The sequence below is a fragment of the Mus musculus genome, chromosome 2, assembly GCF_000001635.26.
Source record: "Mus musculus strain C57BL/6J chromosome 2, GRCm38.p6 C57BL/6J".
Classification (NCBI taxonomy): Eukaryota; Metazoa; Chordata; class Mammalia; order Rodentia; family Muridae; genus Mus; species Mus musculus.
In genome coordinates, this window is record NC_000068.7 from 140155083 (window position 1) to 140171797 (window position 16715).

Sequence of the window (16715 nt, forward strand, 5' to 3'; positions counted from 1 at the left end):
CAACGCACAGCAGCACAAAGAATGAAAATCAACGCACAGCAGCACAAAGGTAAAACACTGACTAAAGCACACGTTAACTTTGATGTTTGGTATTACGTTATTAAAAAGCATGCTTGGCAAATGGTGGCACATGCCTTTACTCCTAGCACTTGGAGGCAAAGGCAGAGGTAGATCTCTTGTGAGTTTGAGGACAGCCTGGTCTACACTGAGAGTACTAGGCAGCCAAGGCTACAAAGTGAGATCTTGACTCAAAAACAAAACAAAACAAAACAAAACAAAAAGCTCCAATACACATACAAAGCTCAGGCATGAATGGCATGAATTATAAATGGTATCTTATTTGTGGACTAAATCACATTTGTCCACTTTTACCTTTCTACTAATTCTCAGCTATATGATTGATATCTCATTACTGAATAAGAACAAACATTAACTGGAGAAAAACATAAGAAAATATGCTAGAAAAAGTTAGTACTATTATGAACCAGTGAGAATATGATCTTTATCTGGAGAACTAAAACAATAGTAGAGTCACAGACTACATGAGATTTGTTAATATACAAACAATCTCAACAGGTACCATTTCCTAAAAAGATTGAGAGTCAGTGATGACAAATGTATTCTGATCATACCAAGTACGTTCATCGAATATACGACTTGGGGAGACTAGCTCCTCCCCTCTCTTCCAGTGGTTCTCAGCCTTCCTAATGCTGCAACCCTTTAATATAGTTCCTCATGGTGTAGTGACCCACATTCATAAAATTATTCTTGTTTTGACTTCATAACTGAAATTTTGCTACTGTTATGAATCATAAAGTAAATAAAGGGGTCACAACCCATTGGTTGAGAATGACTGTTCTATTCAACACAGAAATCTATTTGTGAAAGGGTCCTGGGAGAGGTTTACAACACAATGTGTTCAAGTCCTTGTTTTTTTTCTTTAGTCCAATTTCTCCATATTAGACAACAAGTTAGGCACTAATTAACCAAAGATCCTTAAAAAAATTCCTGTCACTCTCTCAGAAGTTTTAGCCATTCACAAGATTCAGAGCTACTCCTACTCTGATAATTCTGTGCTGATAATGGCCAAATGGTTACTCTAAGTGGAACAGATATTGGTGATACAGACAGGATGCAGGATGTACAGATTAGCTGGCTAGACATACTGCCTATTTTAAGTACTTAAGTATTGAAAATAACATGATGTGGCTGGATCCTTTAGAAAGCACTTACTCTGGGGTCTTACTATACTTTGTAACTACTCAGTATCAGAACATCCCACCATTGCACAGCATGTAGCAGATGCAGAAGCTCTCTGGCATCAGCTTCCTCTATGCATGGGAAAGGCCAGTATGTGGTAGAGTACCACTGCAGGCAGAGACTTACGGTGAGAGACATAGAAGCTAAACAAACCTTTGTAACACACATAAATCTGGCTGCTTGTCATTAGTATGAAAACTAGTAGTCCTGAATTACTCTACTTCTGAAAATCACACCTGCAGAAAAATGTGGTCCTATTCCAAATGATTAATAGGTTTTTGTAGCTGTCATATGAGGTAAAGCTATGTCTTCACTTTATTCCCTAGAATCTTAATAACTAATAACTATTAAAAGAATCTAAGCTAAAACCCAGGGACTCTACAACTGCTAGACAAGTGTTCTACCACTGAAGTACATCCTCAGGCCCACAGGCTTAAAGACAAAAAGACACTGAAAAATATATGCAAACAGTATAGTATCCAATGCACAAACACTCAGAATTCTATTTAATTCTAAACTTGCTAAAAGCAAGAGTCTAACTATACATTTAATTTTTCCCTTTTCCTTTTTTATTTTTTAAATTCAGGGTCTCATGTATCTACACTGTGACTCTTGAGCTTCTGGTTACCCTGGTCAATTTCCCAAGTGCTGAGATTACTGGCATGTGCCACCATGCTTGGCCCATATGTGCATTTTAAAAATTAAGAAATACCGTTGATGTTCCCATTGCAGCAGATGTGAAATACTTTGGCTTATATGCCGTTAAATCAACTTCTAAGGCCACATCCTTGGGCTCATCATCAAAGGTAATATCATCTGGTATAAATCTAAAAAAAGAAAAAGAAAAATTTACTTAAACATAAAAAGAAGTGATTACCAGGGTTTAAAATTTCTAATTAGTAATAGTTTATATACTATATAAGTTTCTATACAAATGCAATGGCTAGAAACAACCTTGGCACAACATCTCTGAAATTTAAAAAGTATAAATCTGAAATTTCATTAAATTTGAGAGAATTCTATAAAAAGAGACTTTGCATTTGGAACTACTAGTTAATGTAAGCCAGTTTCCAAAACCCAGGTGCAATATATATATAAAATCATTGGCTCACTGCAGAATCCTAAGATCAAACAGAACTAATACTGGATAAGTAGTCTAAATAAAATACAGAGTACCATAAATGCAAAAGGCCACTGAAAATAAAGAAAAGTTTAAAGGCTGATCAAGAATAATCTTAGCCAACAAATTTATTTCACAAATGACTGGTCTTTGCATGTAAGTCAGCCATGGTGACTGACAAGTTTTAGGCATCAGGCCATGGAATGTGGAATGGAAAGTGAGGTAAATACAATCTTTGGTTATTATAATCAGCTTTTATAATTTACATGGAGAATATTCCACACGCATGTAAAATGCATCTATTATATATTTTATAGAGAGTTATGGGGAGGGGAGTATTGGAGAGATGGCTTAGCAGTTAAACACCTGTTGGCTCATGCAGAGGACCCAGGTTTGACTCCTAGCATCTACCTGGCAGATTACAACAACCTGCAACTCCAATTCCAGAGGATCTCACACACATAAAATAAAAGTAAATAAATCTTAAAAAAAAGTTTTTTGAAAGATTTATTATTTCAAGGATATACATTATGAAAATAGCTTGTAAGTTATTTTTGTCAATTATTATTAGCGTTCTCTTTCATTTTCTTAGAATGCAAGAAAATATTGTTCATTTAAGTGTTTTACTGCTTATGATCTTGCTATATTGTAAGATTCAGTTGTTAAGAGATGAACTGGGGCTGGAGAGATGGCTCAGCGGTTAAGAGCATTGACTGCTCTTCCGAAGGTCCTGAGTTCAAATCCCAGCAACCACATGGTGGCTTACAACCATCTGTAATGAGATCTGACGCCTTCTTCTAGAGTGTCTGAAGACAGCTACAGTGTACTTACATATAATAAATAAATAAATCTTAAAAAAAAAAAAGAGATGAACTGATGGGAGGCAGAGGCAGGTGGATTTCTGAGTTCAAGGCCAACCTGGTCTACAAAGTGAGTTCCAGGACAGTAAGGGCTACACAGAGAAACCCTGTCTCGAAAAACCAAAAAAAAAAAAAAAAAAAAGATGAACTAAATTACCTTAAGTCTATGAAAGAACAACTGCTTTCAAATTCCAGGCCATCACAATCTTCATAAATCTTACTTGCTGTTTCAGGAGAATCACACTCCGCTACTGCATAATAGTATTTCAATCGTTTGAACTGGTAGTCTCTTAGCTTCTCTCTAGAGGCCCTAATGGAGAAAAACTAAATCAAAAATACGTATACAATCACCTGTAATTCCTGCTCCACAGGACCTATCCCTCTGGCTTCCAAAGGTACGTGCACTTATGTATACAAATCCACATATAGACACAAACATAGAAATAACTAAAACAATAAAGATAAATCTTTAAAATATGCTTGTGAGATATCAGCTCAAATGCTTCATTTTGTAAAATATTTGCTCTAGAAATGAACAATTTGGGGGCTGGTGAGATGGCTCAGTGGGTAAGAGCACCCGACTGCTCTTCCCGAAGGTCCGAAGTTCAAATCCCAGCAACCACATGGTGGCTCACAACCATCTGTAATGAGATCTGACTCCCTCTTCTGGAGTGTCTGAAGACAGCTACAGTGTACTTACATGTAATAAATAAATAAATAAATCAAAAAAAAAAAAGTGTGTGAAATGAACAATTTTTGTATTTACCTATTTGTAGTGTGTGTGTATCTGTAGGTATATGTGTGCCATAGTGTATATATAGAAGGCAGACAAAACCATTTTCAAGAAGCAGCTTTCTTTTTGTACTGTGTGGGTTCTGGGGATTGAATTCAGGTCCTTAGGTTGTCAAACTAGATGAAAAGTACCTTTAGCCATTAAACCATGCTGCTGGATCTAAACTTTATAATCTTAATTTCATTTAACTATAATCTGTTCCTTAAAGGTCTTTCTCTGCTACTTTTGTTAACATCCAGTTAATCACAAATTATATTAAGTGCACATAGAGCTCCACCTAGTGGTTTACTTAAGTTGGTTTCTAACATCAAAATTCCTTTCTCTTCCTACTTAGACACTCAATTAAGGAAACAAAACTAATTCACAGCAATAAGACACTCATGAGCTATTTTTTCCAATATTGCAATCATATTTCCGAGCATACACACAAAATGTTGGCATAATGCACTGCCAAATGTGATCAAGCTGTCCTAAGTGTAAGTGTTAGTGCAAACTTCAGTTCTTCTAACGTAGTAGGATTCTGAATGAAGGACAGTACTTTGCAAGGGTTAGTTTTCTATTCTAGAGTGACTCAGTACCAGTCCTTTTCAGGGGCATCCTCCGGAATACTTAGTAACTCTACTGGTCCTTGAACTTGCTCTTCCTTCATCCTCTCCTTTCCAAACTCTGAAGGATATATCTGAACACAAAAAACAAAACTGATATTACTCATACATTCTTTTTCATATAATATTCAGACCCATCAAAACTTAGACACCAAGAGTTATGACTCAGCTCAATAAAACAATTCATTTCGAACTCAATGCAGGAAAGCCAAACTCATTTCTAAGTACATGATATAAAGCATCCTTTAAAATAAGAAATTTAGGAGAAAGATGGGGACTAAAACAGAGCACTATCAATAACAATCTCCATTTCATCTCTAGAATCCATTGTGGAAGGAAATAATCTACTTTTAAAGGGCTCCTCTTACTTCCATACAGAGATATGCGCGCGCGAGTACGTGGGCACACACACAAACACATACACACATCTAAAGCAAAAAATTAAAAAAGTTGAAAAGAAAATTGCTTTTTTTAAAACTTTTTTACCCTTTTATTACCTGTTACATATCAGTTTCATACAAAATTGCATCAATTTTCAGATTAATAAAATATTTTTAGGAGGAAAATTAAGTCAGTAAAATTAGAAACAAAGTTAGTTTTAAGTTAAAACATCTAGAAATATTTACTTTACATTTAATTTAATTTATGTAATTAATTCTCACCTTCACAGAAAATACAACTCCTCCTTTGGGCTTAAATGAGTTGAACAGAGCCAGCAAATCTTTCGCCTTTAATCTATCCCAGTCCATGTTACAAACTGCTAGTCGACGTGTAATCTGAGAAATTTGAAGAATTATTAATTATCACAGAATCTTTATTATTTCTTTCTTTTTCCCTCCCTCCCTTCCTTTCAGTTTAAAGACAGGGTCTCACTATATAGCTCTAGGGTTGTCCTAAAACTCACTATGTAGACCAGGCTGGCTGGAACTCACAGATATCCACCCACTTCTGCTTCCTAAGCACAGGGATTTACATAATTTTCAATGCTTAAAACCGAAGATTAACAATGAACTATCTTCTTTCTCCAGTTCTGAAATCATCTATGTGATTTAACCGATTTAACATGCAAAGAGAGCTTCGTGAGGCAAACAATATAAATCCACAACAGATAAGCACTATCTCTAAAGTGGGCTTTTTGAATTCTTGAATTATGTAAGAGCAAAGATAGTCTACCAGTGTGGAGAAGGGAAAAAGGTTACCCCAGAGCATTTCCTTACTGTGCAATAAGAACATAAATATAAACACCTAGCAAAAACAAGTTTAACATTTGCATGCATTTTAAATTACTCATGTAGAAATTCTTGCTAAGCATAGTGGCATATGCCTGAAATCCCAGCTCTGAGGAAGAAGAGGCAGGAGGATTCCAAGTTTAACCTTTTGTAGAAAGGTTCTGTCTCAAAAGGTCTCTGACAAAGATCAACATAAATTCATAATAAAATCCCTAAAGAAACTAGGAAAAGAAGGAACAATTCTCAACATAATAAAGTCTATATATGACAAATGTATTTATAGTAAATGGGGAAAAGTTAAAAGCATTTCCTCTAAAGTCAGGAAAGACATAATGGTGTCTAGTTTCTCTACTCTGATTCACAACAGTACTTAAGGCTTAAGTACTTAACTCTGCCTGTGTGTCTTAAGTACTTAACCTGTGGGTCTCGACCCCTTTGGCAAGCCTTCCTCTTCAAAAATATGTCCATTATGATTCATAACAGAAGCAAAATTACAGTTATGAAGTAGCAATGAAAATCATTTTCTGGTTGGGGAATCACAACACGAGGAACAGTATTAGAGGGTCGCAGCATTGGAAAGGTTGAGAACCGCCGATGTAAGACATACATTCAGGAAAGAAAGAAGTCAAATTCCTCATTTTCACCAACATGATCATATATTTAAAGGTTCTTAAAGGCTCTACCTGGAAACTCCTAGGCCTTGCACCCTGTCTCCTAGAATGTTCTCTAAGACCTGGAGGCGCGCGCGTGTGTGTGAGACAATAGCACTAATTTATAGGAATGATTTTAACTATTTGGAATCATCCATTTAGCAAAGCAGCTGTAGCTTCCTTGTTAGGGCCTAGAGCCCAAGAGGAAGCAGACCAGTGGGAGTGGGAGGAAGATAATGGTAGATGGAAGTGAGCAAAATACATCACATACATGTATGAACATGTCATAATGAGCCTGGTATTATGTATAATTATTATATGTTCACTAAAAACATTAAAAAACAGAGATGAAAACAAAAAACCTACTCAGATTGCTGGAATGCTGGCTCAGTTCAGTGTTTTCTGCATAAGCCAGAGACTTGAGTTCAGATCCCAGCACCCAAACAAAAATGCAAAAAGTTGAGTATGCCTATAATCCCAGTGTTCGGCAGGCAGGGACAGGGCTCCCTGGTTAGCCAGTTTAGTTCAATCAATGAGGTCTGACTTCAGTTAGAGACCCTGTCTTAACAATAAGGTGAAAAACAATTGAGGAAGACACCTGATGTCTACCTAAGACCTATATACATGCTTGGAGTCATATGTGTGTGTGCATACACACACACACACACACACACACACACACACACACACACATACACACACACACCATATAAATTAAAAAAGGAAAAAATAAAAATAAAATTATGACCTTTGCAGGATGATATTAGAAATTGTGTTAAATGAGATATATGCTAGTCTCAGAAGACTAGTATTTACTAAATGCTTTCTTTTTTGCTGCGTTTTAAATTTTTTTAATTTTTGGTATATATGTGTATGTGAACTAATGTATAATTCAGAGGTTGACACTGATGTTTCTTCCTGGATTACTCTACATGTTATTATTGCTTTTTTTTTTTTTTTTTTTTTTTTTTTTTTGGTTTTTTGAGACAGGGTTTCTGTGTGTAGCCTTGGATGTCCTGGAACTCACTCTGTAGACCAGGCTGGCCTTGAACCCAGAAATTCGCCTGCCTCTGCCTCCCAAGTGCTGAGATTAAAGGCGTGAGCCACCACACCTCCCCTCCCCTTTTTTAACACAGGGTTTCTCAATATGTAGCTCTAGCTGTCCTGGAACTTGCTATTAGACCAGGCTGGCCTTGAACTCAAGAGATTCGTTTGCCTCTGCCTCCCAAGTGCTGGGTTTGAAGCATGTGCCACTATGTCTGGTTCCATGTTATTATTATTATTTTTTACATACAGGGTCTTTCATCAAATCTGGAGCTCACTGGTTGGTTAGACTGGCTGGCTAATGAGCCTTAAAGATTATAATAAAAATAAAAAAAATAAAAAAAGACTGAAATTCAGGTCCTTATGTTTTCCTTATTTTTTTTTTTTTTTTTTTTTTTTTTTTTTTTTAGCAAACACTTTATAGACTAAACCATCTCTCCAGCCTGTTAAGTCCAGTTTACATTTCTTTTTTTCTTTTTTCGGTTTTTCGAGACAGGGTTTCTCTGTGTAGCCCTGGCTGTCCCGGAACTCACTTTGTAGACCAGGCTGGCCTCAAACTCAGAAATCCGCCTGCCTCTGCCTCCCAAGTGCTGGGATTAAAGGCGTGTGCCACCATGCCCGGCTCCAGTTTACATTTATGTATCTACATCATGAAACTAGAAAGGGTCCATGAGACTGGAGGGAGAGATCTGAAGGGAGCAAGGGAGAAGAGAATGAAGGCATATACGTCATCTAAAAGCAGAAGGGAGAACTATGCGGGGTGAACGATGAGACAAGCAAGAGCAGGGCAGGAGGAATGGAGAAGGCTAATGGAGGGAGGAGGAGTAAGGAACAAAGCACCCTGGCTGCACGTGTGAAAGTGCTGCGGCAAAATCCATGACTTCATGTGCTATCTTTAACAAGTAATGAGAATTTTAACTCCCCACCCAAAAAAAGTCAGAAAGAAAAGAAAGGGGAAGAACTTCTTTTCCATTTTACTGCTTGGGCACACATCTAATCTAATCTATATACACCAGCTCCATTTCAAGGTGCCCAATCTTTCTTGTGCTGGGATTGAACTTAGAGGCTTACACATGCTAGGCTGCTGTACCACTGAGTTTATCTCCAGTCCTCACATTGTAATCTTAATCATGGATACCACAGGGTCTGGTGATGTGGCTCACTGGTAGAGATCTTCCCTGACAGATAGGAGGTCCTGGGTTCAATCAACAACAAACAGTCACCGATAAAGCTTTTCTCACTTAATATATTTTTAGTGTTTTCTTTCTGTTTAGTTTTCTTTTCTGAGACAGGGCTTCACTGAGCAGGTTTATACTCCAAGTCAGTTTAGAACTCAATAAGTCAGGGCGACCCTAAAACTTACAGCAGCAACCTTCCTGCTTCCTCAGTGATGCTACTCTAGGTGTGTGCCACCATGCCCCACGTTAGCCCACCCACACTAGCTAAGAATTGCAGCACTGAACTAGCCCTCCAGTTCCTTTCTGCTTAATTTAATGACATCAACCCCAGCACCCATAAAAGCTAATTGTAATGCTATTCGTAAACAATCTTATTGCAAGTGTTACCTCATCAGCCCGAGGAGCGTCTTTATCTAACTCTCTCCAAGCATGTTCAAAACCAGGTTCTTCGGGAAACAAATCTGCCAAATCATCTTCATCTTCAGAACTAGTTTCTACATTTCCTTTACCCCTTGCAAGATCAGGACCACTGTCACTTTCATCCTCCTCCTCCTCCTCTTCTTCCTCCTCACTATCTTCCTCTTCTTCTTCGTCTTCTTCTTCACTTTCATCCTCATCAGCTGAGGTTTTACCATCACTTATGATTTCATCTTCAGATTCCTCATCACTTCCTAGCTCACTAGCACTATCTGAATCCTCCTCCAGGGCATCTTCGTCAGGCATTTTACCATCATTGTCTTTTGCCATTATGACTGGAACCACTACAGCATATTGTGGGAGGAAGGAGACACAGAGAATTAAATTAGATCCGAACTATTGACATTAGATCTAGTAAAAATATAACTTTTACAAAACAGAGAAAAGGAAGATACGTTCAGTAAAATTCATGTTATACCAAGTTATTTCAGTGAAATCATAATATATAAGATCATGTAAGTGGGTTTATAAACACACTTAGTATTTATTTGTGGAATGTCTGCTTTGTGCTAGGTGTTTAATACATAATTATTGGCAACAAACGGGTTATGAACATTTTCAGTTGATTTCCAGTTGAATGACCAGGTGACAAGTATTAAAATAAGTAATCAAATCAATATACCCACAATGAAACTACTCTAAAAGCATTAAGTTTCCAAGAGTATGGTAACTTAGCAGCTAACTAAAGGATGAAGAGGAATTAAGTAATGAAAGTGAAAAAAAACTGATGAAGGAAGCAGTCAGGAAGTAGGTTCCAAACAGTAGGTAATGCATCTGAAGAGATTGTCAATTACAAAAAAGCAGCAATCATGTGTGGGTTGCAGCCAGCAAGGAATTTAGTAACAACACATCCAAGGAGTTAACAAGGAATAAGATGGACATCAGCTCTGCCACTGCTCCATTTCCAATGGAGGACACTAGGAGATTAGCACATCAAGGATGACATCTGAATCACACCACAAGAAACTGGAGGGTTGTGTGGGCAGGAATAACAAAAACAGCAGGACAGTACAGTCCTCTAGACATGAAGTGAATGTAGAATAGAGCTGATGGCTGTAGAGCTGTAGCAAAGTGAAAAGCTCAGATGCTACAGTGAAAGGGGCATCTCATATGGGGAACAGGGCTTTTAGAATCGTCAATGAGTCCCACCTTCCTGACTTAGCTAGTTGGTTAGACAAGTAGATATGCAATACTGGAAATAACTAACTTGATGAAGAGACTTTATCTTAAACGAGTTCTGGATATTTGAATTGAAAGTGCTTTCAAGGTTAATGGCAGAGTGTTTGCCTAGCATGGCAAAGCACTGTGTTTGATCTATAGAACCACAAAGCAAAGTGCCTTTGAGTCATTTAACAAGAAATAACAATATGACTATTTATTATAAGAAATAGGTTGAGTAAAGTGTGGGCTTGAGATAAAATTTATAAAACTATTCATACACAATGGAGAAAAGAAGTTATATATGAATGAGATCATCAAGTAGAAATAGTGAAAAATTTTCTGCTAACTCTTATATAACTGTTAACCACCTACCAAGATACTTTGCTGAAATATGATTTAATTTTTCTTTCACAACTCTGGAAGAGCTCATATTTTACTTCTAAAAGCAATCATCTCTGCATGTGTGAACAGCTTATAAACTATGTTTAAGCTGGTGTTACTATTTCAGCTTACTCAAGAGATTATAAGTTTGGAGAATGAAAAGTAAAATTTAAAACTCAAGATGAAGAATGTAATTTGCTTTTATTTAAATCCTGTTTTTAAAATATTTATTCATTAATCAAATACTTATTACCTACAATGTATAAAACATTGAACTAGGGAAAGGCAAAAGAAGGAATTTATAAGATTTAATGCCATCGAAGGGCTCATAAACAAAGAGAAATTATTCATTAATGAATCTATGGTTTAATGTGCCATATTAAAGCATTAAAACTTGTCTAAGGAAGGCAGGTGAGATGGCTCAGTGGTTATAACTACTTGCTACTCTTGTAGAGGACCTGGGTTTGATTCCCAACACCCACATGGTAGTTTACAACATTTGTAACTTCATTCCCAGCAAATCCAATGCCCAGTTCTTTGACCTGCATACTACAAAAATATGAAAAAAGCTTCTAAAAAATTTTGTTCGCATGTCTGTGTATGATGTCCTTGTGCATGGGGGGTGGGGAGGAGGTATACATGCCATAGTGCATGTATGAAGGTCAGGACAATTTCATAGTTAGCTCTCTCCTTCCTCATATACATCAATACTGAGACTCAAACTCATGATGCAGGGGCCTTTATCTGTTGAGTCATCTTGCTTGCTTTAATTGAAAACAGGGTCTCTCATGTAGACCACATTGGCCTTGAGATTACTATGTGATTTAGAGAATGACCTAGAACTCCTGATTCTTGTGACTCATATTCCAAGTACTGGGCTAACAGACATTTATCAGCACACCAGGATGCATGGAGGAATTTATGGGAAAACCTTGCAGATACTATTTGGCTTAAAACTAAAAACCTCTTCAAGACTTCACTGTCTAACAGATTGGAACTACTGATCTTTCAAAACATATCCAATCCTAAATTTGCTCAAAAAGTTCTTTGGTCCTCAAACTTAATCCCCCCCTTCTAATCCCAATAAAGGAATTTTTCTCTGATTACATTTGAGTGACTACTTCTGAACTTTTTCAATTTCATTTATGAAACAATTCCTGTAACAATATTTTATAGTAGAGGTTTGACTTTTTCTACCTTAGATCTATGTCATCCAATATGGTTGTTAACAGTCAAAACCATAAATCTGTTTATCATTAATTACATAGAGATGAAATTTGTATATACTTGATATAAAAAATTATTTCATCTACTTATTTTGATGTTTTAATGCCACTACTAGGAAACCCATCACTAAATATTTCTAGTGGACCAGGGTTGTCACAGAGTTTATCAAGTTGTAATCTACCTAAAGGCATCGACAAAAGGGAAAGAACAGCTGAAACCAAATCTAACTCCAATCTTCAAGTCATGAGCTCTGGGATGCTGTGCTTACTCAAGAGAAATCAATGTGCTGCTTCACTCAACAGTGCCATCCTCTCACCAAATTATGAAGCCCAGAGAAAATTCTGTGTCTGTGTGTTCAGAGGACATGTGTTTTTCTACCTTGCACAAAGGCCTCAGACAAGCTAGCAATAACCCTAAACGAGGTGACTGTCCCTTACAGCAGTTGTCACTTAGTAGCTGAATGAACTAATGAGTACCCAACTCTACTTTCCTTCTCCAAACACATCTCTTCCTATATAATAACATATAGCAGCTCTCAGCATTGCTCACCACAAACCAAAATCGTTCACCCAACTCTCATGTTTGTCTTTTGGTATCAAAACAGGAGAAAATCATTGCATACTTTTCTTTCATAACTTTATATTTTAAAATAAAAACTTGACTTAAAGTAGTGTAATATAAGAGAATCAGTACTGCCAACCAACCTGATTGCTTTTCTCTCTTTGCCTTAGAAGAACTCATTGTTGAAGATTTCACCATTTCAGAGGTACTGGAATCTTTGGTCCTTAGCTTTCCTTTGGGCAAAGCTTCTACACTAAGGTCAGTGGTACCCCTTTTCTTTTTTTTATTTTGTAGAAATTCTTCATTATCCTTCTTGGGACTTATTTCTGAATCTATCTTCTGAGGTTTCTGTGAGTTTTTCATTTTCTGAACTCTTTCAGAATTATTTAAGTCATGTTTATTTATAGAATCCTTTTGGTCAGTTTTCTTGGTTTCTTTTTTTTTCTCTTCAATCGGCTTTTCAATTGACTTTGCTTCTTTTTTGGTCTGTTTTTTTTTCTGCTTCGCTTTCTTCTGACTGAGTATTTTGCTTTCTTCATCAGAGAGATCAGAATCAGAGTCTGAAAGGTCATAGAAGCGCTTCAAGTCTTCTGTAGTGCTGTGACTGATAGGACGACCTCTTTTATCAACAGCATAGTTCAATTTAAACTTTTTATCATGGAACATGGCTCGAAACCTCTTGTCAATTTTGACTTTTCGTTCCTTTTCTGGCATTTCCCAAAATCTGGGATCCTTTGAAACCCGCCTGAACCGCTGGTCATCCATTATTTCTTGTTTGGATGACATTTTTAAAGTCTTAATGAAGAAATATCCAGAGAAACCAAATACTAAAAATAAATAAATAGATAAATATTACAATGATGAATGGTTAATAATTAAAATATTTTTTAAAACCACATTTGTTCATTGTGTATGTATGCATTCTCATTCTCACTCTCTCTCTAAATACACAACATTAAGACAACTTAAATTTAATTTCACCTACCCAAACTATTCTGGGTCAAACATAAAAAATAAAGGCATAGCAAAATATAATCCTTCCCTTACAGATCACTTGAAATAAACTTGTAAACCAAGGTTTTATAAACCTAGGGTTTTGAGGAGGGCAATGTTTAGTAGCTGACTGCCCTCAGAATTTTTATAGTTCTAGCTTGTACTTGCCATCAATTAAAAGATTATTCTTGGTGCATAGAGCCACACACGTAAAACCAAGATTCTGAAGGCAGAATCATGCTTATTATGAGGCCAGATCTTAGATAGTTTCATAGGGAATTGGTGGTCAGTCTGGGTTACCTAGTGAGATTGTTTCAAGAAACCAAAGACAGATGCTGGGGAGAAGGCTGAATCAGCGAAGCGCTTGTAATACAAATACAACATGGATTTGATACTCCAGAACACACACACATAAAACAAACAAACAAACAAACAAACAAACCCTGAATGCCTGTAATCCCAGAGACAAGAGGACTCACTCCCTAATCATCCAACTTAGCTTACTTGAGGAGCTTCAGGTTCCAATGAGAGGTTCTGCTTAAAAAAAAAAAAAAAAGTGGAGAGCAATTGAGGAAGACACTAGCCATCACCTCTGGCTCCATATACAAGCACCCTTCCAAACATATGAGCACACACGTGCATGGGTATGTGGGCTGATGTAATCATCTACAGATGCAACAGACACAGGAAGACAAAAACAAAAGATTCTGAAATCTCAGCTGGTCTAATTGGGTTTTCATAGTCTTGTTTCATTCTCTTTGTTAATGTTTACTTCATAATTGCATAAGCTTTTGGTTTTACAAAGCTGTCTCTTAACTAATGAGGGGCATTTAAAAAAAAATCAAATCAGATTTACCTTAGTGTTATTTCTATAAATCCTAGTTTCTATCAAGACCCAAATTAGTCTCAAACTACAGTTAACAATTGTCACGTTCTTCTTAATAAATTTTTCCATGTGTATGGGTGTTAAGTATTCATGTGTGTCTGCATATCACTTCTGTGCCTCCTGCCCATGGACGCCTGAAGAGGTCTTCTGAGCCCCTGGAACTGGTTTTACTGACTGGACAATAGTCAGCCATCAAGTGGATGCTGGAAATTTAACCTAGGTCCACTGAAGACCAGCAGCCAGTGCACTTAACCACTGAGCAATCTATCCAGTCCCAAATGTCGCTTTTTTATAACATTTTATTCTCAAAGTGACTAAGGCCTAGATAGGCTATAAACACACAAAAACGCTCACAGAAGTTTGTATGCCTAATGTTCCTTTGTAAAGCGTCCCTGGTGGTTGGATTTCTCCAGATTTCAACTTTGCAAAAAAGTCAGAAGTTTCTGTATGAATAAAAGCTGACTGACCAAACAAGACAGTATTTACGCCCCTCACTCCTGCGACAGACTGTACGCCATCACAACAGGCTAGCCTAGCCTTGAACTGCAATCACTTCTGTCTCTCGGCCTCAATACTGGAATTACAGTGTTGCTTTACTTCAGAACCCTTTACATTCTAATAGAGAGAGAGAGAGAGAGAGAGATACTACAACACCTGGAACAGCTGTACGACACAGCTACCACCTCAACCAACTGCAGTGCGTGTGAATGTTGGAAATGGAAGCCCACGGCGAACATGGGATGTTCAGAGGAGCGAAAGCAACTGGACAGCACTTGAAACGCTTCCCGGTCTCCCTCAAGTCCACCCACCCTCTGGCCTGGGAGCTCCAGGTCAGCTCGTCCCGAACCATCTTCCCACCTCACAAACTTTCGGGGCAAGTTACTCGGCTGCGTTCTCTGTCTCTCTCGAGAAGCAGCTCTGAAGAGAACAATGAGGCCAGAAAGGGACCGGACTATAGGGGCTACTCACAAATCCCAAGGAGAGCCCGACGGGCGACCGCACAGTTTCCCACCACTCTTCTCAGATCCCAGTCTGAGTTCACATGGAGCGCACTCCCACAATCCTCCGCGAGACGCTCCGTCTTAACGGCACGCGAGCTGGGCCAAACTACTTCAACCTTCCGCCTTGGAACTGCGCTAGTCGTAGTCCCGTTGGCGCATGCGCCTAATAGAAACCATGCCCTGCTGTGGCGCCCGGGCTGAAGATGCTGCGAAAGGTCGTTCTTTTGCGCCTCTGCCCACTGCTTGGCCGGCCAGCGGTCTCTGCATCGAGCGGCAGTCGCAGGGAGGTCGCTTCTGGTGTCCCTCCTTCGGGCAGCACCTCGCCCAGAGCCCTAAACATCTTCGACAGGGAATTGAAGAGGAAGCAGAAGAATTGGGCCGCCCGGCAGCCCGACCCCATGAAATTTGACTACCTGAAGGAGGAGGTGAGACTGTGGGGCTGCGACGGAGGGAGGCGTGGAGCCGGGTAGGGCGGACCCACCCACCCGACTGTGTGACCTTGAGAAGCTTCACTCTCTAGAGCCTTTCTGATTTTCCGGGAAGCACGAGAGGCTCCGATAGCATGCGGGGCAATCATTCATTCGCTTTGCAAACACTGCTTGAGTTCCAGGGAAAAGCAAGATCATTTAGGAGTGAGTAGGAGACACATAGACAGGGAATGTAATTGCAGCAAAAGGAAGGTGAAGAAAAAGTGAGATAGCGGTATTGGTGACTGCGGTGGTCAAGAATGGCTGTTATGGCGAAAAGTGAGAGATTAGTTGAGCCGAGATGAGAGATGGGACGAGTCTCCTAGGAAAAGGAAAAGTGCAAAACTCCTAAGGCCAAAAGGACGTGTAGAGGCCTTCAATAAGTCCTTCCATTCTGTTCAAGAAAAGCTTGTAAGAGACTGAGTACAAGGTGTGGATAGTTGACTGCATCCCGGATGACGCCAGTCCGGGGAAGGGTGGTACTTACCATACGATTTCTTTTATGTTGTGTTTAGGAGATGGTCGTCTATACTTTTCCAGACTTGGTGTTTACTAATTTGCAAGCATTGGCTGTCTTAATTTATTATGTAATATATACCAGCCTGACCTCGAATTCATAGAAATCCACCTGCCTCAGCCTCCCGATGTTGATGTTGGGTTTGAGTTTCCGAGACAAGGGTCTTTTTAATATATCCTGGTTTGGAACTCATAGTCACCGTGTATTCCAGACTGGCCTCAGACTTGTGGTAATCCTGCTTACTCCTGAATCGAAGGACTATAGACATAAACTGCCACACCAAGGAGATCGTTAATTTTGATTTC

The 16715-nt window shown here is 38.5% G+C and overlaps 2 protein-coding genes across 8 annotated transcripts in view; one reads left to right on the top strand and one right to left on the bottom strand.

The window, feature by feature from the left end:
• Window positions 1-15476, bottom strand: part of Esf1 (ESF1 nucleolar pre-rRNA processing protein homolog) — a 50678-nt gene extending 35202 nt beyond the window's left edge. The window contains exons 1-7 of one of the 2 annotated variants that reach the window (NM_001081090.1): window positions 15395-15476; window positions 12690-13373; window positions 9127-9500; window positions 5301-5414; window positions 4612-4712; window positions 3398-3550; window positions 1973-2087 (exon numbers count right to left, since the gene is read on the bottom strand). In NM_001081090.1, the coding sequence (NP_001074559.1) occupies window positions 1973-2087; window positions 3398-3550; window positions 4612-4712; window positions 5301-5414; window positions 9127-9500; window positions 12690-13332 (1500 nt within the window). In that variant the 5' untranslated portion in view covers window positions 13333-13373; window positions 15395-15476. Of the gene's footprint in view, window positions 1-1972; window positions 2088-3397; window positions 3551-4611; window positions 4713-5300; window positions 5415-9126; window positions 9501-12689; window positions 13374-15283; window positions 15368-15394 lie in introns of those variants that run through there. The other variant, XM_006500011.4, reaches the window with a different exon arrangement.
• A 25-nt stretch (window positions 15477-15501) lies between these two features.
• The window catches only part of Ndufaf5 (NADH:ubiquinone oxidoreductase complex assembly factor 5), a 48382-nt gene continuing 47168 nt past the window's right edge, over window positions 15502-16715 (top strand). For 2 of the 6 annotated variants that reach the window (XR_003953715.1, XR_003953716.1), the window contains exon 1: window positions 15502-15851. Coding sequence is in view for 2 of the 6 variants with exons in the window: in XM_011239768.2 (XP_011238070.1) it covers window positions 15630-15851 (222 nt within the window). In the remaining 4 variants the exon portion in view is untranslated. The remainder of the gene's footprint in view (window positions 15852-16715) is intronic. The other 4 variants (XM_030252053.1, XM_030252052.1, XM_011239768.2 and 1 more) reach the window with 3 other exon arrangements.